Raw genomic sequence first — 27952 nt, 5'->3', positions numbered from 1 at the left:
ACGCCTACTTGATATCTCTTAAGGTGTACGTATGTGAAGAACCTTGAAGAAATAATAAAATTCATTCGAGCGACAAAAACACAGTATATGATGATGAAAAATACATTTATTTTTTAATGTATACATGTACACTGATAGTCCGACAGAAAACTTTATGACTCCGTTTGTTATTATCAGTGGGACTTTTGCTGCTGCAACACTGATGACAGAGATTTTACATCAAGTTTATATTTCGTGACCTTCAGAGATATGCATGAGCTACTACTTTCATCTGTCAGGCTACTCCTATTAAGAGACTTTACAAAATTCATCACTGAGAACAAAGATTCACAATTGTAAATGGAAGATTATAAGAGAGGGTTTCCCATGCCAGCAAAAGTTACTGGTGTGCCATGTTTGGCACGCGTGCCAGGGGTTGCCCACCCCTGTTCTAGAGCATAGAAAAGTAGAGTGTTAAATAGAAAATATCCAATTCAGCACAGTGCCTCAATGGAGTTATGATGATTACCTGAATTAATATATACACTGAGTGGCCAGATTATTATGACCACCCCATCAGTACTTCATTGACACTTCCAAAAATACTGGATATTGAAAACTTCCTAAGCAAATACTCTCAAGGTTTTATTATTATTATTATTATTTGCATAACTAATTCACTTCATTGTACTGATGGGGTGGTCATAATAATCTGGCCAGTCATAATAATCTGGCCGGTCATAGTAATCTGGCCACTCAGTGTAAATATTTAGAGAGGTACCTGAATAGTGCTGAATTTTGTGCTTACCATTCTCTAACCTTAAAATCACATATGCATTTTTTTACCTAAACAATTTTTAGTTTTCCTTGTATTTGAACTTTATAAAACGGGATCTAATACTTGGCTTTTTAAAAAAATATATATTTTATTGATTTTTTTACAGAGAGGAAGGGAGAGGGATAGAGAGTTAGAAATATTGATGAGAGAGAAACATCAATCAGTTGCCTCCTGCACACCTCCTACTGGGAATGTGCCCACAACCAAGGTAAATGCACTAGACCGGAATTGAACCTGGGACCTTTCAGTCCACAGGCCGATGCATAGAGCCAAACAAGTTAGGGCTAGTACTTGGCTTTTTTAAAAACTCAGCATTGTTTCCAAATTATATCCACGTTATGTGTATTCATTCATTTATTCTGCTTCATTATATGGCTGTATTATAATTTAATTATCCATTTCCCATACAAACTCAATTAGGTTGTTTCTGTTTTTTTGCTGTTACTAACAGTGCTGCTATGAATATTATTTTATAGTTTCCTGGTACACACAGGCAAGAGGTTCCCAAGTATATATATTTAGGAGTGGAAATTGCTGGATCATAAGGTATGTATGTTGACCTTTACAAGATTTTGCCAAATTGCTTTTCCACGTGGCTATACCAATTTACACTCACGACAATAATGTGTAAGAATTCCTACTGATGCATATACACTCCAGAATTTGGTATTCCCAGACTTAATTTTGTCAATTTACTGAATAAAAATAACAGTATCTCAACAGAGCCTTTTTTGTATGTCTCAGATTAATAATGAGACAGAGCAACCTTTCATATGTTTATTAGCCATGGTATTTCCTCTTCCACGTTGTAATTTCTCATCCAATTTTCCTTTTCAATAATCTATCAATCATCATAATCATCTGCCATTTATTTACATTTCCCCGTGGAAGTCATTCATTTTGAGGATTACAGATGATTTTACATTTGCCACTTTTATACCTCCTATTTTCTCTTTTAGGGTACTTAAGGCACGCTGACCAAGTCTAACTGTAATGCACTTATACACCACCTATTAGCTGGGTGGGTTTGGGGAATTGTTCACGTAATGACTAATCCTATCCTCATCAGATTAAGATACTTGGTCTTTGTTATTTACCAGGATGTATCCTATCATTAGCCTTTAGCCTTAAAAGTTCTATTTCCTCTACTCTAGTTGGTGACATCTGGAAGGCGCCATCATATCTTACACATCTTTAAACCACTATTCCAAGCATAGCGCCGGCCACGTTGCGTGTATTTAATCCTTTTTTTTTTTTTCTAAAATTTTTACTGCTGTGTAAAAAGACCGGCCTGAAAATATTGTCTATACTTACCTTACAGCTGGCTGCAGCACTTGGCGCACATCAGGTCTTCCTTGACCATCTCTGCCACTTCACGTTGAAAGTGAGACAAGAAGCACTGTAGGTCTCTTACCTATAGTTAGGTGGCAATGGGCTCCCTTCTAGGGGAGGGGGGGAGGGCGGAGGCGGGGGAAGAGTTGCACAATGGAAGGGGGTGAGGGAGTCGATTCTAAACTTTTCGGACAAGCAGGGACTTTCCGTGAGGGAGCCCTTACAGACCAATCATTTTCTTTACTCACATCGGACAAAAAGAGCAGTATCCACATCTACAACAAAGGCCCAACATTCATGGCCATGAGCTCTTGTGCACCTTTTATAAGAGGAAACTGTACAAACACAGGACACCCAGACATTGACACACACATGAAAACACAGCCACGTGCTCGGGTCTGGTCCCGCGGCTCCAGTTCTTTGAAACAGAGCAGAGAAAAACTGTCTTCGCATCCGGTTCCACACTTTCGACAACAACTTTAAGCAAAAATAAAACCTAAAGTTTAAAAATAACTAATTAAAAATATAATATTTCTTTTTTGCTTATGCGTATTCTTGTCTTTGTGCTTTTGTGGGGATTTATTTTGCGTCTCCAAACCGACCCTGCCCAGGAACACAGGTGTGGAAACTGCGACGAGTTGGGCGCGGCTGCCTGGGAGGCGGGACGGAGGTTCTGACGCCATCGCTGCGGGGCGGAGGCGACGCGGTGTGAGGAGAGGCTGTTCGTGCTGCTTCTTCGGACCCCTGGCTGCGCGACAGCGAGTCTCTGCCTCCGTAAGCTTTTCCCTCGTGGTCCGCCCACGGAGAGCCCCGCGTGGAGATGGCAGACGATCTTGGAGACGACTGGTGGGAGAACCAGCCGGCAGGAGCCGCCAGCAGCCCAGGTACCCACTCTGCCCGCGCGCCCGCGAGGCCTCCCCCGCCCCTGCCCCCGCCCCGAGCCCCTCCGCGCGCCCCCGCCCGGCCGCCCCTGGCCGTCGCCAGCTCCGTCCAGCTGTGGTGCGCACAGCTGTGGCAGCGCGCGGGCATCGCCGGGGAGGCGGTGCTGAGACTCACTAACACGTGGGACAGAGAAGTGTGACGTGAACCCAGATCTGCCCGCCAGCCAGGAAGGACCCTCTTCCAAGCTCTGTTTTTCTTTCCCTTATTTCTTAGTGGGTAAGAGGGTTTTCGTGAGGACACCGTTTGGGTTGTAGGGGTTAAGAGTAACTCCTAGAGTAGGTTCAGACTGCTTCCGTTCAAACCGCGACTCCAGCCCCATAATACTGCCCCCCCACCCCCACCCCATCTCTAAATAAGGATAATAACAACGCCAATTTCATAAGGTTGTTGTGAAGGTTAAGTGAAGATAATATAAAGGATGCACCGTAGCACAGTGCTTGGCACATGGGAAGTGTGTGGTAAATAGAAACCGGAGTTTTTCTTGCTGACGTCATCATAGTGATGTAATTTGGACTATTGGAGCCTAAAGGAGGCTTGGGGATCATCCGTTTGAACTCTTTTTACAGACGAGGAACGTGAGACCTAAAGATGTAAAGTAATTGGACAAGTGCGCATAGCTAGTTGGAATCAGAAGCAACACTAGGATTAAGTTCGCACAATTCATACGGTGTTTACTGTGCTGTGTGTACCCCCTGCCAGTACCGTGGACATGTTATCTTAAGAGCATGAAGTACCTTCTCACCGTAGACCTGGCATGGGACTTTTCTTTTCACGTCCCATAAGGCTTAATTATGTTCTCTGTCTTTCTTCAAAGTTGGCCGGCCTCTCTACTAGCTTATGAGATTTTTTTAGGACAAGGCCAAAGTCTGATTTATGTCTGTATAGTCCACAGGGCCCTGCACATGATGGACACTTAATACATATTTGCTGCAAACATTAATGTTGAAATATGAGTTGTGAAATGTCTGTTAAAAACAACAAAATTCTACTAAAGCCTGTTTCCACAAGGGCAGCTTTCAGTACAAACTGAGCAGATGTCATTTTTGTTTCAGTACAATTTTTCTTTATTAAAAATTGCCCTGGCCGGTTTGGCTCATTGGATAGAGCGTCTGCCTGCGAACTGAAAGGTTCCAGATTCGATTCTGGTCAAGGGCATGTGCCCGGGATATGGGCTTGATCCCCAGTGGGGGACTTGCAGGAGGCAGCCGATCCATGATTCGCTCTCATCATGGATGTTTCTCTCTCTCTCTCTCTCCCTCTTCCTTCCTCTCTGAAGTCAATGAAAATATATTTTTTTAAAATAAATAAATAAATAAAATAAAAATTTATATCCATTAATTATATTACTATTGATAGAGTACTTTACCAATAGAATGACCCTAAATGAATGGGATACATATATGATCTTGAGCAGAAGTCATTTTTTAAAAGTAGCCAATGTAATACGTCCTCGAATAACTTCCTGACTCTTGGAACTTTATTCCTAGCAAATGCATCTCTGTGTTTCAAGGCACAATTATCTTTCTTTATAGGCTGTGGTGTCCCATATTTACTTTAATTACCCTCTCCCCTTATCTCAGGTGTTAAAAGCTATATTTCTTAAAGGATAGAGACCATTTAAGAACTAATTAAAATCTTTTCTAGTGGTGAAGGGAATCCTAATTCTTGATTCTAGTCCTGTCTCTTGCTGCTCACCAGCAATGTGTCTCTAAAGTTAGTTACCCTTTGGAAGGAGGAAAATCAACTTGTATTGAGCATCAGTTATGTGCTAGATGTTTTTATAAATAGGAATTTATTTCATCTTTATAATATCTTTAAAAGGTAAGTGTCATTTTTATAAATGAAAAACAGAAAAGTATTGTTCTGAGAAATACACAGCAAGGAAAATATCTGGGAAGAGGTTAGTCAACTGTGCCTGACTTTCTAAATCACACTTTTCCCATGATTACTACATGGCTTCTCGGGCCTCATTATCATGATCTGTAAAATGAGGGTTCTTAGGGATTATCTTTGTAGGGGTTTTATCCACCAACAGTTCTAAACATTGAATCTAGTAGAACTTTAAAGTGCTATAGCCTCCTTCGTCTAAGTTGCCAGAATCCCCATCAAGATAATATGTTGGAGTTGTCAGGATTACCTTACTTTTTAGATTCCTTCTAGCTGTAAGACTAAGCTTTGAAAATCACTAACATTAAATTTGTGAGAGGTCTTTGCTTTGTTACTGCTTTTAGGTAAAGTGAGCATATAAGCTTCCTTGAATTCTGCTTGAGTGATAATTTACTGGTAATTTGCCTAACTGATCTGTATAGTATTTCTAATCTGGAAGAAATCACAGTTGAACCAATTCAGATTTCCGGATTCTTCCTACATTAATGGGGAAAATCAGCCTAAAATGTATAAATTATGTTTTGTTTTGAAGATCAAAGGAGAAATAGTACCTTAAATCAGAAAAAAGGAAAGATAGTTGTAATGATGCTTTTATTCCTGTTGTGTGCTATTTGTCTATAAAAATAAACATCTTTCCTTATTACCTGTTCCCAGTTCACACCAATGGTGACAATACAATGGAGCATTTTAGTCATTTATTCAACAAATATTTGCTGGTTTTACACTGTGTATAACATCTGTCTAATGTATCCAGTTATCTGTTTATTATGTGTCTAAGCAAATATACTGTTTTTGCTGTTCTCATGTCTTCTTAGATGTGGTATGTAATTCAGAGACTCTTACTGAAGCTCTTGATCTAAATATGACCCTTTCTGCATATATCTTTTGGCTTTTCAAGATATGTCATTTTTATATTAGAATCCTGCATTGTAATGGAGCCCAACATGGGACCTGGTACTTGGAGTTTGGTAGATATTAGATGAATGAATGAATGAATGAATGGAGGAATGAATGAATGAATGCAAGATGCTACAGAGCTCTTGGTGATCATATACATAAGTAGACATATAATTTCTCATCCAATCCAGGCACTTTTGAGAGTGGAAAGCCATGCTATTAGAATTTTACTGGAACTGTCCTGGTCCACCTGGGATGTGTGATCTCTCCATTGGTGACATTATTGGTGGTGATTGTAGTCATGGCCCAGGATAAGACAGCTGAGAGTTGCTTCTGTTGAGGAATGTGCAGTGCAGTCTGCTTCAGGCAGCAGAACCCAGGAATCATCTTACGGCATCTAATTTTTTTTCCACTTATTTTCTTATTCCCTGCCTTCCTTAAGAAATTGTTTGAACTGGTTTAAGTGAACAATACATGCAGTAGAATCATGACTGCAAAACATTAATGATGATGATAAAGTGTGAAGCTGAAAACAGAGAATGTCATTTACTGCATGGATTTCGTGACTTAGGGAGCAGAGTTGAGAGTTCCTGGAGATAGAGAGGGTCACTTGATCATTCACTAACTGAAGAGAACACTGATTGTTTCCCCTTTTTATTCCAATAACATGCCTATTAAATTACCAAGTCAAGTATCTAGTAGTCAGCTGGGTCTGGAGCTCCAGGGTTGGGTCAGGGCTGTAGATACAGATTTAGGAATGACTGGCAAACATAAAGCTTACTTTTAAAGAGGATAGTTTTCACAGTCTGCAAAACTTCTAGCCTCCACTTCTTTAAGTGGGTTTTTCATATGCTTTCCCTAGTTAATTCTGAATCTTTGATGTCATCTCTTACCAAGCATCTAACTAGAAAACTGAAGTCTGAGGACACTTTTGTGTATAGTGTGGAAGACTGCAGATAATAATACTAACTTGGATTTGTTGAGTGCTTACTATGTGACACATAATGTTTTGATTGCTCATTTAATCTTCATAAGTACCCCATGAGGTAGTTAACTATTGTTTTTCCCATTTTATAGATGAGGAAATTGAGGCGCTACATGGTTAAATTATTTGCCCAGTGTTATTCACTTAGTAAGTCAGAAGGCTGTATTCATAGGCAGGCAATCTGAAACCAGTCTGTGCACTTAAATTTCTCATACATAATTATTCTAATTATCAATGGTAAGTATCATCTCTAAAATAACAATGCTTTATCAATTTAAAGAGGTTCATATCTTATAAACCCTTCTGTTTATATAGATCATTGTTATCAAACTGTGTCTATTAACCCCTAGTCTCCTTAAGTTTGCTCTTCTAAAGAACATTGATTACTTGGATACAAATACTGTAAGTAGGTTGCACCATTGCAACCTACTCTACCATCTCTACCAGGAACTCAAACTTAATCCTAGAGCTCAAGGCTCATATACCTGGCTGTCTTCGTAAAGTCTTTACTTATTTCATAGGAATGTCAAATGCAAATGAAATCCAATTACTGAATTATTCCCAAATCTGCCTCTTCTCCAGACTTCCTTATCTCAGTAAATTAAATAACCAACTACCCAATTTCACAAAGAAAGGCCAAGGAATATCCTGATTTATTCATATTTGGATTTATTTTTATAAATTATGTTTTGAAAGGGGACAGACTTTTGCTTTGTAAATGAGCCAGTAATTCTTACAGGTGAAAGCTTTTGTCATTTAGAACCACTTTGATTGTACATTTTGTTTGTGATTGCTGAAATGGGAATTGTAAAATTTTTTTGGTAATATTTAATATGTTTTATAGTATCTCCTTCAAATCACGTTGCTTTATCTATGTTGAATTCCTTTTTGAAATGACAAAGTAGGGGAACACTTTTGATCTTTCCTTTAAACCTGAATAACCCAGGGGGTTTTTTTTGTGGCTTTTTTTTTCCTTTTTCACATGAAAGGCCTATAGGCAGCCATGCATAATAGATGTTGTAGAGCAGTGACTCTACATGTAAATCTCAGACTTGGAATATTTACAGTAGATTTTGATAACATACAACAGAGGATCAACTTCAGGGCATGTTATTTTTAAAATCATTTATTGAGCTCTCATGCTTGGCCCTATTTTAGACACTTGTAATGGAATTAGAGGGGGGAAAGCATAATCTGCTTACATTATGGTATTTACACATTGATGCAGTTCAATCAAAATTCAAATAATATTTCTTTAAGACATAAGTTCAGGGGCAAAAAACAGGGTCAGGATAACTTTTAAAAGTCGAGATGAAGGAGAATGGAGAGAGAGGGAGTGCTACATTGTTCTGAACTTGACTATAACATATGGACTCATAGATAACCTTCATGGGCTAGTTTTATATATTAGGTAGGACAAGGGTCTCAAGGTCTGGGCCATTCTTACTAAATGTTCTTCTTGCTAAATGTTAAAATGTAGCACAGTGTTTGCAGACCAGCTGTAAATAGTATAAGTTTGACAAGAACCCAACTTGATAAGTATAGCCAACTGCAAAGAAGAAATCAACATGTGAAATTGACAAAATAGTGTATATAAGCAAATGGCTAAGGCTCCCTTAAGGGAGGCAGAGCTTTGGATATGAATACCCTGATATCTTGACCTGCTGGAAGAAAATAAAACTGCCTTCAGACAACCACATCTCATTTTTGAATGGAGAGCACCCCAAGTGGCAAACCTCTTGAATTCGTTAACATAATACAATTCCATGATTCTTGCAAGTGATTAAAACAAATTCTTGACAACAATTATGAATACTTAAAGGTACAATTTACACATCTGTCTCCAAATCACAAGTACATTAGTAGTTCTGCTGTAATTTTGCTGTGTCTATGAATTTTTTGAAAAATACCAGGAATTTGGTAGGCCTAGAAATACTTCCATTCAACGATAAATAACACATTATTTGTGGCACACATTCTTTGACGTGCTCTTATCTGATGTTCTTTTGTTGAACATTTTAGTGCATTCATAGAATTTAACATTTTACTATATATCACAAACAGCTTGAAATATCATTTTCCCATTTTCATCAGCTTTCATAGGATTGATAATTGAATTATTAGTATTTACTAGTTGATTAAGTTTTTCTTAAGCTCTTGTCCCTGAGTTCTTTGTTAGTCTAGTTCACACTAGAGCAGAGATCAGCAAACTGCTTTTATAAAAGACCAGATAGTATATATTTTAGGCTTTGCTAGCCAGGTGGTTACTGCTACAACTACCTGACTGCCATTCGCTACAACTACCTGACTGCCATTCTAGCAAAAATACAATGGCAGACAGTAAATATGTTAACAAACAAGTGTGGCTGTATCCCAATAGAACTTTACAAACAACGAAATTTGAATTTTGTGTAATTTTCACATCTCACAAAATTTTCTTCTTATGAGGAACAGACAGTGGGCAGAATTTGTGCCCCAGATTAGAGTTGGACCCCAAGTTGTATGTCACACGTCCCCAGAAAAAGGAAAATTTAAACATAACCCAGGAAGAGTTATGTTTTACATTAATTACTCCATTACTCAGTCCTTAATTATCAGTCATATATTAGATCAGTCACATTCCTGAAATCAGATTCAGGCACACCTTGGAGATATTGCAGGTTCAATTCCAGACCACTGCAATAAAACAAGTATTGCAAAAAGTAACCTTTTTGCTATGGGAAGATCTTGCCTTCAATTGTAAAAAAACACATTTGTGTGTCTGTACTTTATTTCAAACAGTTACAAGGAGATTAGAAATCACTGAAGCTAAATAAATGAAAGGCTAAGGAAAGATTCCAGGATGAAAGTATCGGATTATTAAAATTTGTTACATATTAGATTTGTTTTCATTCACTTGGATTTTTATCTTCTTCCATTTTAAAATTAACATAAAGTCACTCTAGAATTATTACGACAGCTTCTTTTATTTTCATTGTTCTTCAGAGGGGCTGCATTTCGGCAGAAAACGGGATGGGACTATGCTCAGGAGGCAGGATTCTTTTTATTTTAGTTTTGTTATAGGTCCAATACCATTTTGTTGAACTCCAAATAATATTCCTAGTTCTTAGATATTTATGCATTTTATGACATATCATTGTATTACATATTACTTAACATAAGAATGGTTTTGGTTGGTAATCCTTTTAAAATAGACTTGGTTCGTTTAAAGACTTTTAATAGGCTTAGAACTCTATTACCATTTAAAGCAGATTTCTGCTGATTGCCAGAGAAGTATCGCTATTTTCCTGCCTTGTTTTTAGGACTTTATACAATATCTTGTCCCTCTTTTCTTTCTTGCTCTGGAACTTAGGCCAGCTTGCCATGAAACTGTATTTAGGGAGTCTCCTAACATAGGAGAAAACAACTTTGGAATCTCCAACATGAAACATATTTAGCGCTCCTCTTCAAGGTAAAACGTCCCCAGGGTATTTTGATTTGCTGGGACTGTTGTTGGTGCTTGTTTTTCCTGTTTTATGCTTCTTTTCAGTCTATTTGGTTTCCATTATAGGAGGTCCAGTGTTTTTTCTTTTCATTAGTATAATTATCAGTGTTGAATGTTACCCAGCATAACTGCTTTTCCTGACTCTATCATACACCATTGCCATATTTTAACACATTTTCTCACTTATGTCTTGACTGAATAGCCCTTCTCTCTTTAATTCACTCTTCCTCTGATCACTTAACATTCCCTGATTATGTTGGACACAGTGCTACACTGCACTCTCCACCAGTTACTTCCCTCTGAATTGTCTCTTGTACTATTTTTGGTGTCACGGCTTCATCACCTTTGTTTGTCGTCCACTCTTTCCACTGTTCTCTTACTGCTTTCCTTTACTTTAGACTTTTCTACTTCAGACTTTTCATTCACCTGGCCTCCCCACCTTCTCCCTTTGCCACTTGCCTTCTGGGGATGCTGCACATTATCCCTCTTTCTGGCATACATAGTTTGGTCCTGCCCATGCTTCCAGCCCTTTTCTTCCTCCTGGAAATAAGAGTGGGCTCGGTGGCATCAATGCATTGAAGCAGGCTTGACTTAAGGATGAGTGTGGAGAATGGCAGTTTTTTTTCTCTTGCTCCATTGGTTCCATCTCAGGACAGCTGTCTGAAACAGTGTCCTTAGCCATGGGGATTTCTTCCATCATGCCTCCAGTTCTCCATGCAGGATCACAGAAAACATTGGGTCATGCTCTTCTCTTTTTTTTTTTCTGGCTGAAACTTTATGAAATATAACTGTCTCTCATGTTCAAAATGCCTTGTCTTAAAACATCGTTGTATTACTCTCTCCACACTGAGTTACGGACACATCTTTTTCTTGATTCAGTAAGAGTGTTCAGTGTGAAGAAAAGAATTACTTTAGCTTCCTTCAGGAGACTGAGGTCTGTCTTGTAGATGACTGGTTGAATTCAACATTTTGTAGTTAGACATACTCATGGATTATCAGAACTGGAAGAGACCTGAAGAATTGTTCAGCTCTCCTCTTTTACATATGAGAAACTCAACACCTCAACTAATGAATGAGCTCAGTGTCAAATGAGTGAAAAACCAGGGTTGGAATTTGAGTCTCTTGATGCCAAGTTTTTGTTGCATCAACTGATTTTTCTATAGCATTGATTCAGGGAAGAGATGTTAATTAAAGAATGTCCTATGAAATAATAAATTGTGTTTTTTAATACCTAGGACAATGATTCATATCTCCCTAAAATAACTCAATATTAGTGAACTTTGATTCTCCAATGTCCTGATTGCTTATAGAAAGCAGCAATACCAATCTAAAATGATTTATCTTCTAAGTCTATGATTGCCTTACAATATGAGTCCATGGCCTGGTATATACAGAGGGAACAACCTACTAGAAACATGGGACAGAAGATTAAGTACCAGCAGTCAAGTGTGCATACTGTGCCAGCGATTATCAGGTAGGCCACACAATAGATGTGTTTAGCTATTACTCATTTTTGTTGTTGTTTTTTCTCTGTAAAAGTGGTAAGAATTACCACTTTTTATTTTCTCCTGCTCATAAAGAAATCATAGTTTTAGACCTTAAATATGATTTTAATTGATGGAAGTAATATTACTTTCTTGAAGCAGATTAGGAATTCTCTCAAGCACATCTTAGCAAAATAGAAGCAATCCAGTTTTGTGGAATGGAGGATTACTTCTGGGTCCACCAGAAAACTTTTGAATTGTCCTAGTGTATTCAGTCTTATCCCAGGATAGTGATAGTCCCAACTTTGGGTTGGATTACAGGTAGGATGAGGATTTGGGGGGTATGTCTGGGCTTGTGATTGTGCATATATGCATTTACACAAATATAGGTGAAAATAATTGTAGTTGTGCTACACTTTCAGTATGACATTCATTTGCCAGGTCCAGCAACCTGTGAATAAACCACCTGTCAGTTTGCTGCTGCTTCATTTCCTGGAGAGATGGCTTGTCCTCTTTGGCCTTCCAAAGTGGCAATTTCAGCTTTCCAGGTATTTCTGTAGGTTATCCAGGCAGTGCATTGGCATGACTTACCTTTTCCCTCCCATGTGTAGGAAAGTGTTGGAGGTGACAGTCCTTATGATGTGTAGCTTCCCATAGCCAGTGTGGTGAATGGGCTTATCCATTGGCCCTGGGGGAGCTTTAGGGGGAAGCTTAGTGATGCCTGTAGATTTTGGTTTAGGGATCCGTGTTGGGATTCTCTGCTTGCATACCTCCTTGATCTTGAATTAAACAGAAGAACAAAAGGTAGTTAATGGTACAGTTGGTAGAGAAGCAGACATTTTTAGGACATGGTGTCAGCTTGGAGGATTTGGCTTCTTTGAAAGCTCTGGATTCTGGGGACACATCAGATTAAAAATTGCCAGGTTTAGAAAAAAAAAAAAGAGAGACTTCAGTAAAGCAAGTCAACATGTGTTGAACATGTGCTACATGCAAGGCTCTCAACAGCCTATCTAGTATTAAATACAGAGATAAATAGGTTATTTTTCTTGCGTTCTGGCAATCACAGTACTATGGTGGAAGATAAACAGGAGTAGTGTTCCATATTATTCTCAAAGGGTCATGAGATTGCCAGAGAACGTTTAATTTAATTGAGGAGGTCTAAGAAAGCTTCAAGAAGGAAGTAGCATGACTTAACTTGGGCCTCTGAAGACTTTTGGGTTTTTGACAGCAGGAATGGGAGGGCATTCCAGAGTAAGGAAATACTTTTAACAGTGTCCCTGAGATAGGAAATTGGACACAATTGAGAAATGAAGTGATTTTACATCTATAATAATAAAAGCATAATATGCTAATTAGACTGGACAGCCAAACGACCTTCCGGATGTCATTCCGGACGTCCTTCTGGATGAAGCTGCGGTGGCAGGGGCTGAGGCAGAGGCAGTTAGGGGTGATCAGGCAGGCAGGCGAGCAGTTAGGGCGATCAGGCAGGCAGGCGAGTGGTTAGGGGCGATCAGGCAGGCAGGCAGAGTGGTTAGGGGCGATCAGGCAGGCAGGCAGGCAGATGAGCAGTTAGGAGCTAGCAGTCCTAGATTGCGAGAGGGATGACTGACTGCTGGTTTAGGCCCAGTCCCTAAACCGGTAGTCGGACATCCCCCGAGGGGTCCCAGGTTGCAAGAGGGTGCAGGCTGGGCTGAGGGGACCCCACTCACCCCCCTCCACCTGCACAAATTTCATGCACTGGGCCTCTAGTTAGGTTATATTTGCGAGGTAGAATGGGACTGTACTAGTACATGTGGCCACATAGGAAAATTGTACTGATTATATAGACTGTGTGTAAGTGGGGTGGGAGGAAGTCCTGGGGGAGATTAATAAGGACATGGGTTGGGGGAAGACACAGTGCAGAGATAGAATTGTATTAATATTTGTTCCCTGTTAGTTTATGAGGGGTGAGAGGACTCACAGTTAAGTGATCTGGACTGGGAGAGTGGGTTGTGGAAGTGAAGAGTAAAATCTTTATTGAGTTCATATTCACTTAGAAATATACTTATTTTGTGTATTAAGGAAAAATACTCTTAGATGAGAACACATTGTTAAAGAGACAGGAAAAGCTAACTGTAATTCTCCCATTATAATCCAGTATTGATTGTTATTATTATTTCCTCCTCTTTGCTTGCATCATCCTTTCCTCTATGAGCTTAAAAAATGTAAATATTTTAAAAATGCATTAGAGTTTTCATCATAGATTTTTATACTGTTTTTATGGGAGCCCTTCTTATATTGTTTTTTGTTTTCACATTTATTATACTGATAAAGTACAGTGAAGTCCCTTTATCTCTTTACGTAAACATTCACTATTTAAAATGCCACCTAGCTTTTATAGCAACCATAATTAGATTTTCAAATTAACACTACACAGACTTGGTTAAAATATGAATCATTCAATAAAAGATAAGTATGGGTAATACGCTTTCTGTTGGTATATTTAGTTAACATAGCAAATGAGATGTCGATATCCTGATTCAGTCTCCTCCTTATATAAATGGTATTCCTACCTTTCATCCTGACCTCATGGTCTCATCCTCAGTGTGGAAATGCTCATTCAATGTTTTTACCTTTCAAATAGGTACAGCTTTTTTTTTTTTTTAAATGATTAAACTCAGTGCCCAGTAATGGTTTGATGAGATGGGCAGCCTCTTGATAATTAGGAGAGTAGTTAGTTGTGTATCAAGATCCCTAAAACTCACACTCACCCACTCATTCATTTGCTAGGAATTTTTTTTTAGGAAATAATCAGAGATGCTCACAAGGCTTGTTTTAACATTATAACAATGAAAAATGGACACAGTTTAAGACTCCAACTATCAGGATGGAATAAATGAATTAATTACACCATAATCATATGAAAATATTTTGCTGTCTTTAAGTAAATGATGCTTTTGAAGATATACAAAGTGTTTATTCAGAAATGTGAAAAAGCAGGATTAAAAACTATATATATGCTTTTACTTGTACGTGTGAAGAGAATACTGGAGAACATACACCAGTGGCATCAGTGGTTAACTCTGGTTAGTAGAGTTACAGATTCTTATTTCTCTTACATTTTTGTATGCTCTACATTTTCTCTACTAAAATTACACTTAGAAAAGACAACACCAAGTTATACTAAGGGATAAAAAGGAAGGGAACACTTCAGAGATCAGAACATTTCTGTGAACATCAGCCATATTGTTCAAACCATGAATAATAGCAGCTGCAGTTGAAATTAGTGGTGGACTAATTCAAGTCAGCTGATCTTGTGACCATAGCATTAATTATAGCCTTTCTAAGATAGGTTTCTGTGATGTCCTTTAATTTTGACAATTTAGATTGGTTCTGACTATTATACAAAAATCTATGTTGGCATTTTATTTAAATTGCCGATTCCTGGGTCTTCCTCTTAGAAATTATAATGTATTTGTCTATGGATGCAACCAGAAATCCACATTTTAATAGATTCTCAGAGTGATTCATCTGAGGCAGGTGCTCAGCCTGCCACACTTTGAGAAATACTGCCATAGTTGAACCTCCTTTAGATGTAAGCTTTAAGTCTTTCGCCTGGAACTTTGGCCTACCTGGATGGGGGAGGTTTCACACTGTGAAAGGTCAGAGCTTCGTGTCCCAGTGGTTTCCAAGATGCCTATCAGAATCACCTGCGGGGCTTTTAAACACTACAGGGGCCCAGACCACGTCTCAGCACCCACCGACTTTGGATCGCCTCAGACTGGGATACGGCAGGTGAATTTTTGTTGAGCACCACAGGTTATTCAGAACTGGAATCTGTCTGATAAACTAATTGGCATGGAACACAGTAGTGGTGGGGCTTGTTTTTTAAAGCTATACTGATGTGTGTTGGTGGAAGCAGTGTGTCTTGGGATAGTAGTGGTCATTGGTAGGGCCAGTTGCCCCAAAGTCTTTGGTTTCCCATTGTTTCTACACATGGATGCCACAAGCCAATTTGGGGTTTTTATAACTGATTTCACTACATAGTTTTTACCTCTAGATGTCAGCAAAGGCTGGTTATTTTATTAGGATAACCCTACATGTCATTCCCGAATCTTAAAAAAATGATGCTGTAATTTTTTATTTTGTTTTCTTGTACTAATTTTATACTTGGGCATGTTTCAGTAAATGAGGTATGAACCATTACAATATGTCATCTCTTGGATCATTTTTATAGAACAGTATGTCAAATAGATCCAAGAAAGTTTTATCCAAATTAGGAGTGGGTATTGAAAGGAATCCATGCATATGGCTCTTTTAAGCCACATAGTGAATGTTCTACTCAGAGTTCGAGACTCCTGGGTTTCATCAGAAAGCAGAAGTCTTGGAAGAGATTAAAGAAGTGCAAAGCTCATTCATAGAAGAAAAAAAAATTTTTTTTCATGTTTTTAACACAGTTCAACAGGAAATTGGGATTTGGAATAGATAACAAGTTTGAAGGATGCTGAGTTCAGTGAGACAGAGGCATTGGTTTTATCTAGAGAGCAGTAGGGAAAAAAAGGAGTATATTTGTAGAATGTATTCCTTGAATTCTTATTTGGTCCATAGGTTCTAAGACAAACTGAGCAATCTACAAGACTTCCTGGTTACAATAAGTCATTAGGTGGCAGTGAGTTTTAGCGGCCAAAAGTACAAGAAGGTGAGGATGTCTTTAGTTTTAGTTGAAGTCTTAGTTCTATAGCCTGGTTTCTAATTGAACCTTGCACTCTTTCACGTTACCATAGAGGGCAACCATATACTAGAAAAAAATCAGCATTTGTGGGGATATCGGGTCCTAGTTAGACAGCTGGAGTCAGGATATTTCTTTTTTTCTAACTGAAATGAATTTTGTAAGCTCTTTGAACTTTTTAGAGACATATTGGCAACATATTGTTTAAGTAAGCAGTGTACCCTCAGGAGTGTTCTTAATACCAGGGACTGCAGGACCCTCATTACAACTTTAGCTCCAGAGATTCAAAGGCTCAAGACTCCTAAAGACCTCAGATCATTTTGATTTGTGGTCGTTGGGGTGATGCAGGGGAGGGGCAGATTCAGGGCCACCTGACTCCCTCGGGGACCCTGTTATGGAATGCGCAGTCAAAGCTGGATGTTATCAGAATGACAGTCTTTTGTATTTTTTTTTTTAATCTCTGTTTAATGGGAAAGTGCCTAAATAATGATGATGGATATGGTAATGAAAAGAAGGAAATGTAAACTGGAGAAAAATATCTTTGAAATGTTATTTTTCTCCTTTCTTTTGTCTTTTGTATTGTTTGATAAATCACTGCTAATTTGAAAGGGGGTAAAGGGGAAATAACAGATAATGAATCTGGCAGATAGCCCAGAATTTTATATGCTGCTTTGGCTTCTTTTCTCTTGATTTTCTAAGAATTTCCTCATTATACAGTGAAACTTTATCACTAAAGATTTTATAGTTTTATATGGCAAGAGGTTCTTCAAAAGAAAACTGTGTAGAGTGATTAGCTTGTTCCCATTAACCTCTGTGAGAGAACATTTGGTTTTAAATATTGTTGCAGTGCTATGATTTATATTAAAGAGTTGTCTACTTTCTGAGGTGAAAGTTAGGGGAAATTGACGCCTTTTTAAAATAATGTGACATGGTTTGTGGTTATATCTATTCACTTCCCAACCTTTCTGTGGTAATTACACCATGGGCAGTGAGGGCAATCCAATAATAAATATTGAAATACAATTTTGGAAAAATCATTCCTAACCCCAGTTGCTTCCATTTTGTGCCCAGACACATAGCATCACATGTAGAAATAGTAAGTTAAAATAAAATATACTAACCTTAAAATGTCTTCCTTGTTTATCCCCTTTCCTTTTATTCATCTGTCAGGTTTTTCATTTTAGATTTTTTTTTGTATCTTCCCCCTTATTTTTTGTTCCCTTATTTGTATCCATTTAAATTTTTAAAATCATTTGCAGGCTTACATTTTACAACAGCCGTGGGTTAGTGGCTAGAGCACAGGGTGCAGAGCCAAACTTGGTCCTTCATTCTAGTTCTGGCACCAACTAGTTGAGTGTCCTTGAATAATCCAGTTAGCTTTGCAGACCTCAGTTTCCTCATCTGTACTCTGTATCTTGGGATTAGAATACGTATTGGCAAATTCTTTGGGGAGATATTGTGTAGGAAAGGCCCTGGCACATCCAAAGTGCCAGATAAGTGCTATTGTTACTAATGTCAATATTATTATCATCTTCGTCTTTTTTCCCTCATATCTCTTCTTAAGATGCCTATTTCTGATCATATTCATAACTTTTTTGATTATTTTACCTTTCTTGTTTTCCTTCTCTACCCCTTCTTCTCCCTCTCTTCAATAAATTATTGGTGATATGCTACTAAGCCTAGTAGTTGAGGCAGCTGAACAAGCAGTCCAATTCCTGGGCTTTGTTTTTAACCACCTCTGGCTGAGAAAAGGATACCGTCGCACATTCTTTACCTCCTTATTCTGCTTGGTCTGAGCATTGTGAGTCTTTCTTTTTTAGAGTTCCCCTAAAGAGTATTTTCTACTCTTTCCTGCCTTTTCCTATCCTTGAATTGTTTGAGAAATGAAGCAGCTGTACCACTTATAAAGTCCTTTGGCTCTGACACTGTGATTCTATGAAAAGAACAAATAAATGCTAGTCTGCCCTGGCCACCAGGTGTGTTGTTAGCATGTACGCCTTTGTTGAGCACTTATGACCAGCAGTATGTAAGCTCTGAGTAAGACTGGTTCTGAAACATTGTATGCCCCAAGAATGACCCAGGAGGCTTGGTAAGATGCAGATTTCCTGTATTGGAAATCTGCAGAGTCCTAAGTGATTCTGATAAAGGTGATCAATGATTGCATTTAGAGAAATATTGATATGAGAATTTCAAAAATAAATGATAGCTGATTCTTACTCTTAAATTATAGTGTAGGAGAGACAAAAAAGAATTATAAGAGGCAAAATGAAGTGCTATAATAGGGGCACAGAGAGAAGTATTTTGGACACTCAGAGGAAGATTATAAAAAAATAAGGTTTTCCAGAGTAAATGGTACTTGAGGTAGAAGTATAGTTTCTTCAATATGAGGAACAAAGAGAAGAGCATTCCAGCCCTTGGGACAGCATAAGCAAAGGTACAGGGTAAGAAAGCATGATGGTATTTGCAAGGATGGTCAGTACCATGTGCTGGTGAGGGTGCAGGATATGTTTCAAAGGAAGATGAGGTGAGAGATGGAGGCCTGGTAGAAGGTTTGGACTTTGGGCACGTAGGTACTGTAAGTGCTAAGTAAGTGATGTTTTGGGGGAGACTGGAGAATTGCCATGATCAAAACAGTGTTGTAGAAAGATCACTAACGACACTAGTGAAGGTTGGATTGGAGAGGTGAGGGGTTAAATGTAGTAGATTAACTGTCTTACAGTACCATCTGTACTGAGGGCACAAGTAACAGGAGAAGGGCATAGAAAGAGCAACAGGGCACTGCGGCATGAGCACATGCTTAGCTTGAAGTGTGATTGGACATTCCATATAGGATCGTTTCATAGGCATTGGAAATTTGAAGGTGTTGCTTTGAGAATCATCATAGAGAAATTGATAACATTTAAGTGGCTGAGACAGCCCAGGGAGAAAATGTAATTGTAATTCTTCCTCACCTATCACTGGTCTCTTTTCCCACCACAGGTACTTTTACATCCTAACCGGAGTCTGAGAGTTGAGTTTTGTCTGGCCCTATTCTATGCCCACATCCCCTATACAAGGCCATTGATCTTATTAACTGATAAGAGTGTAATTAGTCCTGAGAGCTGCCTCCTAAGGAGGCATTTCTTTCCAGCACTTGAACAATGCACAGTGATTGAATCATTATCCAAGCACTGATTGGCTAGATGGGGAAAAGGAAATCCTGTCCCTCTCTTCCAGTGACCAGGCTGGCCCCTTGTCCATTGTGTCTGGTCCAAGCAGACAGCTTACATAAACTTGTACTGTGTGGGGGGATCTGCCACTTCTTGGTCCCGGAGGTGTTCAGTAAGGACAGGATGGCCCCTTCAGCACATTTCCTTCCTCACTAGTAGTCTGAGAAAACCTGGAATAGGGCCATAGTTGATAGGTTGGCCTAAAAAAATAGTAATAATTGTCCATTGTTCTCCCTAGTCCTCTCATTACCCTTTTTAGAAGCTGAAAGCAGCAGTCCTGGAAGCATTTATATTTTCCAAAATTTTTGTAACAAATATGTATTAATTTTATAATCAGAAAAAAAATTTTATATAAAAATGTGCTGCTTCTGTCATCACTATGAAAGATGTCATCCTTCTCAGTATGATCCCTATCCACTGGCCCCGTCCCTGTTGCCCTGTCAGGTATTTAAATGTTTCTTATGTTATGGGCCCTTTAGGAATCTGTTGCAGTTGTTAGTTAACTCCTTTCTATGAAATTATACTTTTCTGAGGCTTTAGAACTGACTGATATCAATTAATTCCCTTAGAAGGCAAAGAACAGAAAAGGAATAGCTCTGTTTTGTTTTTTTTAAGAGATGGAAAAAAACCCAACCAACTCACTAATAGTGAACTAATAGTGAAGGATAGTATTTCATTCTTGAGGAATTTCTTTGAGTTGTTTGAAAAGTGGCTGCATTGAAGCAGATGTTTATATGCATTTAATTGTTATAAGAGATACATTGAAGAGCAATTTAAAGACTTGACTGTAAAACAGCACTTTTATTTGAGATGCTTCCTTGTTTTACAGCTATTTTAATCCTGAATTAGAAGCAGAATTTGGAAGCTGACAAGGTTGAACCCCAACACTTCTCTCCCTGAGCTGGGAAAATACATGGTGCTTTTTTTTTTTTTAAGTGATTTTGGGATTATCTGTCTTTTTTTATAAGTTATGATGTTACTTGAGAAATTAGGTTATACCATCTAGGAAAATTTTCTAGGCTTCCTCAAAACCAGTAGTCCCAGCGTCTCTGGGCTTAGCTGATGGTACTTATCTTTATGATGACTGGACCTTGATCCCTTGATTGCCTTTTCTGGTGGTCCTGCGTCTGTGTCAGGACTGTTAAGATGGCCCCCGCCTTATAAGCTTTGATACGTGTGGCCGTCATGCTCCTCCTATGGATCACCTTCACTCATTTCTGTTGCTTTTCTTTCCAGCCATCTCCAAGGCCCATCAGGTCCTTCTGCTCTGCACATGTTGATAGACTGTCCAAGCTCATTCTTCATGCCTGACATTTGTGCCTTTGCTTATAGAATCTTTAGAATAGAGTGGACTTTGACTGTAGCTCTAGTGCTCTGAGTAGAGTCTCCCAACAGTGAGGACTTATGCTTTTTCTTGGTCATGGTTTCTCCCCTCTCCTATCCCCAGGTCAGTCTTCCCTGTGCCTGCCCATTTGTGTGGAGTTTGGCCTCTCACATTGATTATCTCTTGTTACCCTAACAGTGTCCTTGGGGGATAGGAGGAGTTGGAAGGAAGGCAAATCACTCTTGGCTGTGGTGATCATGGAATGTTTCAGAAGAGCTGAGGCCTGAGCCAGACCTTTTAGTGTGGATAACTTAATGACAGATGAGCCTGGCTGGCATGGCTCAGTGGTTGAGTTTGGACCTATGCACCAGGAGGTCATGGCTTGATTCCCAGTCAGGGCACATGCCTGGGTTGCGGGCTTGATCCCCAATAGGGGGCGTAATAGGGGGCGTGTGGGAGGCAGCCTATCAATGATTCTTTTTCATCATTGATGTTTCTATCACTCTCTCTCCCTCTCCCTTCCTGGATGAGAATTCTATCCCTGTAGAGCAGTGGGGAGAAGGGAGGAAAAGCCCTGCATGTCTTTAGGGGCATTCCGAGTGTTCTGGCTAATATGGCAGGCTTGTGAGGCAGAGTGCAGGGAAGTAATGTTAGGCAACTTGTCTGCCCCCATAGGTAGTGGAGAGGATTAAATGCAATCCATTGTACTCTTCCCCCTTGCACTAAAGCAGTTTTGCCAGGGAAAGAGAATGGGACAATAGAGTTTGACCTGTTTTCATATCTATTTTTTGTCACATACTAACAACCTGGAGCAATTTTCCTTATCTCTCAGAATTTTAATTTCTTTATGTTTAAAATTGTGATAAAGCCCCATTTATAGGTTGTTGTGAAATAAACTAACATTGTATAAAGGATTAGTTTTCTCCTTTTTGTTATGTGGTCTCACTACGCAGAAGCCTTCTCTGAGGACACAGAACATTCCCTAGCGCTGTATCAAGGCCTTCACAATCTGACAGAACTATGCCCTGCAAGCCTTACCCCTGCCCCAAGCATCTCAACTTCAGCCACATTGCACTGCTCATAGTTCCTTGAGTGTTGATTTCCTGTTCTGCCTTGCCCTCACACCTCTGCTCTTGTGGGCATCTTCCAGGAATACGTTTTGTCCTCTTTCCTAGTCTTCTTCATTCCCTAGCCCTGCTCAAATATTATCTGTTTCTGAACGAACCCACAAACCTTGCCCCAGAGCAACCTGCTCCAAATTACTATAGTGCTTACTAGCTGTAGAATTCCTTTTCTGTGTTGTGCTCTTAATTACCTTTCAAGGTTGTCCTCAACTCCCACCTTAGATTCTAAATCTTACATCTGCAAAGCTGTCCAGCATAGCAATGAGTAACATTAGGTACATGATAAATATTTGTCAGTTTAATCTTGTAGGTGACTTGTTCAGGAATGAAGAAAACTTGTATCCTAACAGAAGACATTTGTGCCTGTGGTGGTTTTACACTAATACAGAGGGAATTGAAACTCCTCAAAGAGGAGTCTTTAGAGAGGTTTAAACAGTAAAGGGAGTTATTTCTTAAGTTCTTGACAATCCTTCTGAAACCCATTTTTTTCCCTCCTTTAAAACAAAGATGGTTGATTGTCAAGACTTCTCTTTATATCTCCCAGAGGCATGTGAGAATGGAAAGCTTGTCCAAAAACTCTAGTTTATAATATGGTATCTTTAAAAGAGACAAAGGTACAAGATATTAATACAAATATAAATGTTCAAATATTCACATGATCTGTCAAGTGAGTGGAAACAGTCTCTATGCAACTACAGTCTTCAAAGTGCAGATTTTTAAAGTTACTTCGAGGCTTGTTTTGTCAGATTCAATTCAAGATGCCCATCTCTACACACCAGACATAACAGTTTTCAAGTGAGCTATTAAATTTTTTTCACAGCAAGTAATGTAAAGGAGAAACTGGCTCATAGAGTCAGTTTATTCATCTCTCTAATGCAGTAGTTCTTAACTAGGGCTAGATTTGCCCCAGACATGTGGCTATGTCAGGAGACATTTTTGTTTGTCACAGTTGGGGAATGTGACTTAGCATAGTAGGTGGAAGCCAAGAATGCTCCTCAACATCCTGCAATGTACATGACTTCCCCCACAACAAAGAATCATCAGACCCAAACTGTTAGAGTCCTGAGGTTGAGAAACTTTGCTCCGGTGAGGAGTAAAGGACATTAATTCATAGACTCTTAGAGAAGAAAACAAATCTTTTCAGGAAAGGCACCAACTGGAACCTGATCTGTTTGCTTGCCTCAAATGTTCTCTCCCTCCAATCACTCCACTTACCTAAATCTTTCCTTCTCCAGCTTCAAGTATTAATTGCTCTATGAAGCCTTGTTAATCTACTGTAGTCCCCTTAATCTCTAGATTATTGTAGGAAATTTAGTTTGCCACTTGATTAAATATTATCTGATACTCTTATTTCTTGTCTCTTCCTTGCCCAAATTAATAAGCTCTTCAAGGATAGTGAATCTTTTGTTTCCATAATACCTGGGTAGGAGGTAGGCAGTCAGTATGTCATGATCCGTGTGAGGCTTTGAAGAGAAGATACTATGTGCTGAGACACTGTGTATGTCACTGATACATGAATGTTACATCAATTAGTAAACCCACCCTACCTTTCCAGAGGCCTAAGGAATGGCAGGGAGTGAGGCAGCCTTTGTAGGTCCATAGGATCTCTATATACATTGTTAGTTATCCAAACGTGAAAACAAAAACAAAACTTTAAAAAACAAAACTCTGAGGTGAAAAAGAAAAAGGTTATTTTAGGTAATCTTAAAAAATATACAGGAGAAGTACAGATTGGTAGTTACAAAAGTCATGGGGATGTAAAGTATAGCATAGGAAATATAGTCAGTAATGTAATAACTATGTGTGGTGCCAGGTGGGTACTGGAAATATCAGGAGAAACACTTTGTAAAGTATATTATTGTCTAACCACTACGCTGCTGAAACTAAAACAAAATAATATTGAATGCACACTGTAGTTGAAAAAAATAAGATAAAAATTTAAATATACAGAACCATTTTGGTTATGAGATGGAGGGGGGAAGAACTCACTCACATATAACTAATTTTAGGCTTTTAAAAAATTGTCTCAAATAATCAGATAAATTTGATCTCTCTTGACCAATTATTTTGTGAAGAACAAGTGACATTTTAAAATGAGGACACAAGTAAGGAGGATTATCCTATCACTAAGTGCATTGTTATGGCACCATTGTAAGTGTAAAACCTTGTGTCCTGATGGAAAGTTGACAGATTTGTATGTGCTGCCATATAAACAGTGTTAATTCATTATCGAATTATAAGTTACTTAGAAGTGTTGGCCAGTTAATTTGCTGGACTCTCCAAGGATTCCTTATCCTACAGTGTTGCCTTTGGGGGATTCTGCTCTGATATATCTGACTGCACAAAAACTTTATCCTTCTTCACTGAGCTTTAAGAGTAAAAGGGTTCATCAATTGGAAAGGGCTTGGAGTGTAATCTAAATAAAAATGAATTTTAAAGGAGTTTAAGGTTTGGAAACTAATGAACTACTTGTTTTTCTTGCTCTTTCTTCATTTGCTTCACTGTGGCCTGAGGTGAATGGAGTCCTTTGTTTTGGTTCATCCAAACTGCTCTCTTTAATGTGTGTTCTGGACCATTCCCAAGAACTGCTGTAGGCTTATGTTGAGGGTCTGGGATCTGAGAAAGAAACAGCTTGGAGGTGTCAGACAGTGTGCTACTGCTCAGCTAAAGATTCAGGCATCTATGCTTTGTACTGTTATAAAACTGGGAACCTTCCCACCCAATAAAATGGTAATGATTTTTTTTTTGTTTTGTTTGTTTTTTTTTGTTTCTTTTGAATAAAAAGAAAACGTGAGGACAGGCCACTAGAGGGCAGAATAGTCACACTTCCAGGTGTAATTCATTGTGGAGTGAGACCACAGTCAGAACACATTTACTAATGTTTATCAATATAGGAATTTGTAAAACAATGGAGTACCTACTTTAGGGTGCATACTAATCAGCAGAGGAACTTTTTAAAAATGCAGCTTCTTAGGCCTCTACCCTCAAATATTCTGATTTGATACCTCTGGATGGGATCCCGGATTCTTTTGGATTTTATTTAGAGAAACGCTGATCTTAATATTTTGGGCATTGTTGCCTGATTATCTTTTCTCTTACGATTTGAAAGCAAAATGATTATTTTGGAGGAAAAGACTTAATAGAAAGCAAGGTTTATGGGAACTAGAATGTTGTTAATTTAAAGATCTTTGTTTAACAAGTTTCAAAGGAGACTGGCTTTGTAAAGACTCAGAATCAAAGCTACTTGTTTTTGTGTGGAGTTATTCTTCAATCAGTAAAAATGATAGAATCCTTAGGCTACAAGTCTAAAAATTTTTAATTAAATATCCCTTTCATGACCTTCTCACAGTACAAGCTAAGGGTAAAATTAACCTTTGGATGTCATAAAGACCCCACAGAAAACATCTTGGCATTGTGAATTTTAGTTGCAGAGACCTCCTGAGTGGAATTTATGGAATCCCATCATCATCTTGAACAAGTATAGAGAGACTCCTCTATATGTAAATATCCAACTATGGGAAATACACATTGTCCTTCTAGCAAGGGTGCTGATTTTATTTTCACCAGTGCCCCCAAAGAGCAGTGCATCCTTGAGGGGAAGTTTTGCCATTGCTCTTAAATGGAAAGAAGAATGTGGTAAAGTCATTCAAATCTGTGATAGGTTGCCACAGCTCAAAAAGTTAGATAGATGGGGGGGAGGGGCAAGTAAAAATGAAACTTGGTTCTGAAGCTGGGGTTTTGACCAATGAAAGGAAGATAGTATTTTTTCAGATGTATATAAAAGCAATGTATCTTTTTTTATTCTCTCCTGGGCATTCTTTTCCCCAAGAATATAACTCTTCATCATTACATATCTCATACAAATATTTTTTAGTGTTACTTTCTCCTTCCTAGTTTTCAAGGTTCTTCTGTGATTATACTAGTATGTGGATGAAAAAGAAAGCTCTGTAACCACACACACACACACACACACACACACACGCAGATATAAAAAAATTATTTTTGAAATGAAAGGCTAAAACTCTAGAATGTCAGGTATGATTTTATAGAAATGGGAAGAAGATTATTTTTCTTAGAAATGATGCTGTGTTTACAATAAACTTTAATTATTATCATTTTTAATAATCTATGTTATTAATCTTAACAGTGGTCCTAAAGTTTGATACTAATATGAATTATTATACCCAAGTGATCCTCCCAGTAGAGGAATCTCTACAAGAGATTTGACTTGTAAGCTCAATAAATCCAGTAATGTTAATCACTTGGGAAGCCTACTTATAGTTAATATCTGGAACAGATAATAAAATGGGAATCTGTGCACTATCATCATGGAGCTCAGGACATTTGATGTTAATATTGTAGAGAATTGCTCTGGCTACATAATATAAAAAATTGAATTCTTACAAAATGGATGGACTAATGAATAGCCAGAGATCCTCAAACTGTCTTAGTTGTAGGTATGCCAAGAGTGAATTTTACCTTTAGCATTTGGGGCAGCCAGGAGAACCTTGGGGTGACAGGACTCCGTGGCTGATCATCTCTGCCTCTTCACCCATTTCCCGCCAGTGTCATGGAAACATGTGTTCTGTTTATGACAAAGGTTGGGAAGCACGGTGAAGACCATGCCCTTTAATTGTTTCTAGTTTCCGTTCATAATTTTATGATCAGTACCCTTCAAAATGTTACTAGTATTCTCTCTTGATTTTTATCTAGAAAAACATCTTATGCAGCAGCATTATCAATGTCTACTTTGAAATACTTTGTAAAATGAAGTATGCAGGTTCCTTCTAAAGTTTTAGCCTAAGGTGACTTAAAAATAAAAATAGTTTTGAAAAACATTTAGGCCATCATGTATTTTGTAATACAGTTGGGTCACTGCTGATTCCCAAGATACATGTGTTTAAACAGAAGCTTTCTCATTCATCACCAGCCTAAACTTTCATCCAAATTTATTTAATGATGATGCAAGCCCACAGCATTGGTGTTGTAGTTCATCACCATGGAAGTGTTTCTGTCAACAAATCCTCGCTTGGCTATCATGAAATTGATTTTGCCGGGAAAAGGAGGGTAACTGTGAAATATTTCTTTTACTTCTAAAGATCTTTACAGTTTGATCTTTACAGTTTATGTCCAAATGAATTGTGTTTCAAATCAATAACTAGCAATAAAATTAACCAAAGTAAATCAACAGTTACAAAGTTGGAAAGGGAAAATGGCAATGAGCTACTTTGTCTGAAATTTTTTGGAAGGTGACTGGGGAACCAGATTTGTAATTTAAAATCTTCCTCTGGAAGCTGCTGCTCTCTGACATAGAAGTATGGATTAAGCTCGAAGGATCCCATGAGCCAGATGCCAGAATTTCTAGGCTGCCTTGGTTGAGACTTTCTCACCTACCGTATAAATGGCATAACAACAATCACAGAGGAAACTTCCCTCAACACACACACTCCAAGATCTTTTTTAAACACGCCTTTTCTATAACTTGTGTTTGTAACTATCTTGGCTTTTATTTGCTTGTTAAAAAGTTAAAAAAACAACACATGGTTAAGTTGTAAGCTTCTAAAGGCAGCCATTTAAAAGCAAGGTAGGAAGCACCTACCTTAAGTAATCCAAATGATTTGAGGAACCAAATAGGGAAAAGGAACAAAAATGACATTTTTGCTTTGAAACCATGTTCAAGAGTACTTGTCATAGTGGCCAGGTCTAGGTTTGAGTGTAGACATATATGTTTTATGGAGATTTTCATCTGTGGTAGAGAT

General features: G+C 38.4%; 1 protein-coding gene across 1 annotated transcript in view; it reads left to right on the top strand.

The window, feature by feature from the left end:
• Positions 1 to 2799: 2799 nt before the first annotated feature.
• CMSS1 (cms1 ribosomal small subunit homolog (yeast)) overlaps positions 2800 to 27952 on the top strand; it is a 384439-nt gene continuing 359286 nt past the window's right edge. Inside the window, exon 1 of the mRNA XM_006094686.3 lies at positions 2800 to 3033. Within this exon, the coding sequence (XP_006094748.1) occupies positions 2970 to 3033 (64 nt within the window). The 5' untranslated portion in view covers positions 2800 to 2969. The remainder of the gene's footprint in view (positions 3034 to 27952) is intronic.

This window comes from Myotis lucifugus, unplaced genomic scaffold (assembly GCF_000147115.1).
Source record: "Myotis lucifugus unplaced genomic scaffold, Myoluc2.0 scaffold_140, whole genome shotgun sequence".
NCBI lineage: Eukaryota > Metazoa > Chordata > Mammalia > Chiroptera > Vespertilionidae > Myotis > Myotis lucifugus.
The sequence above is the reverse complement of the archived record's forward strand: the minus strand, read 5'-3'. Positions and strand labels throughout refer to the sequence as shown.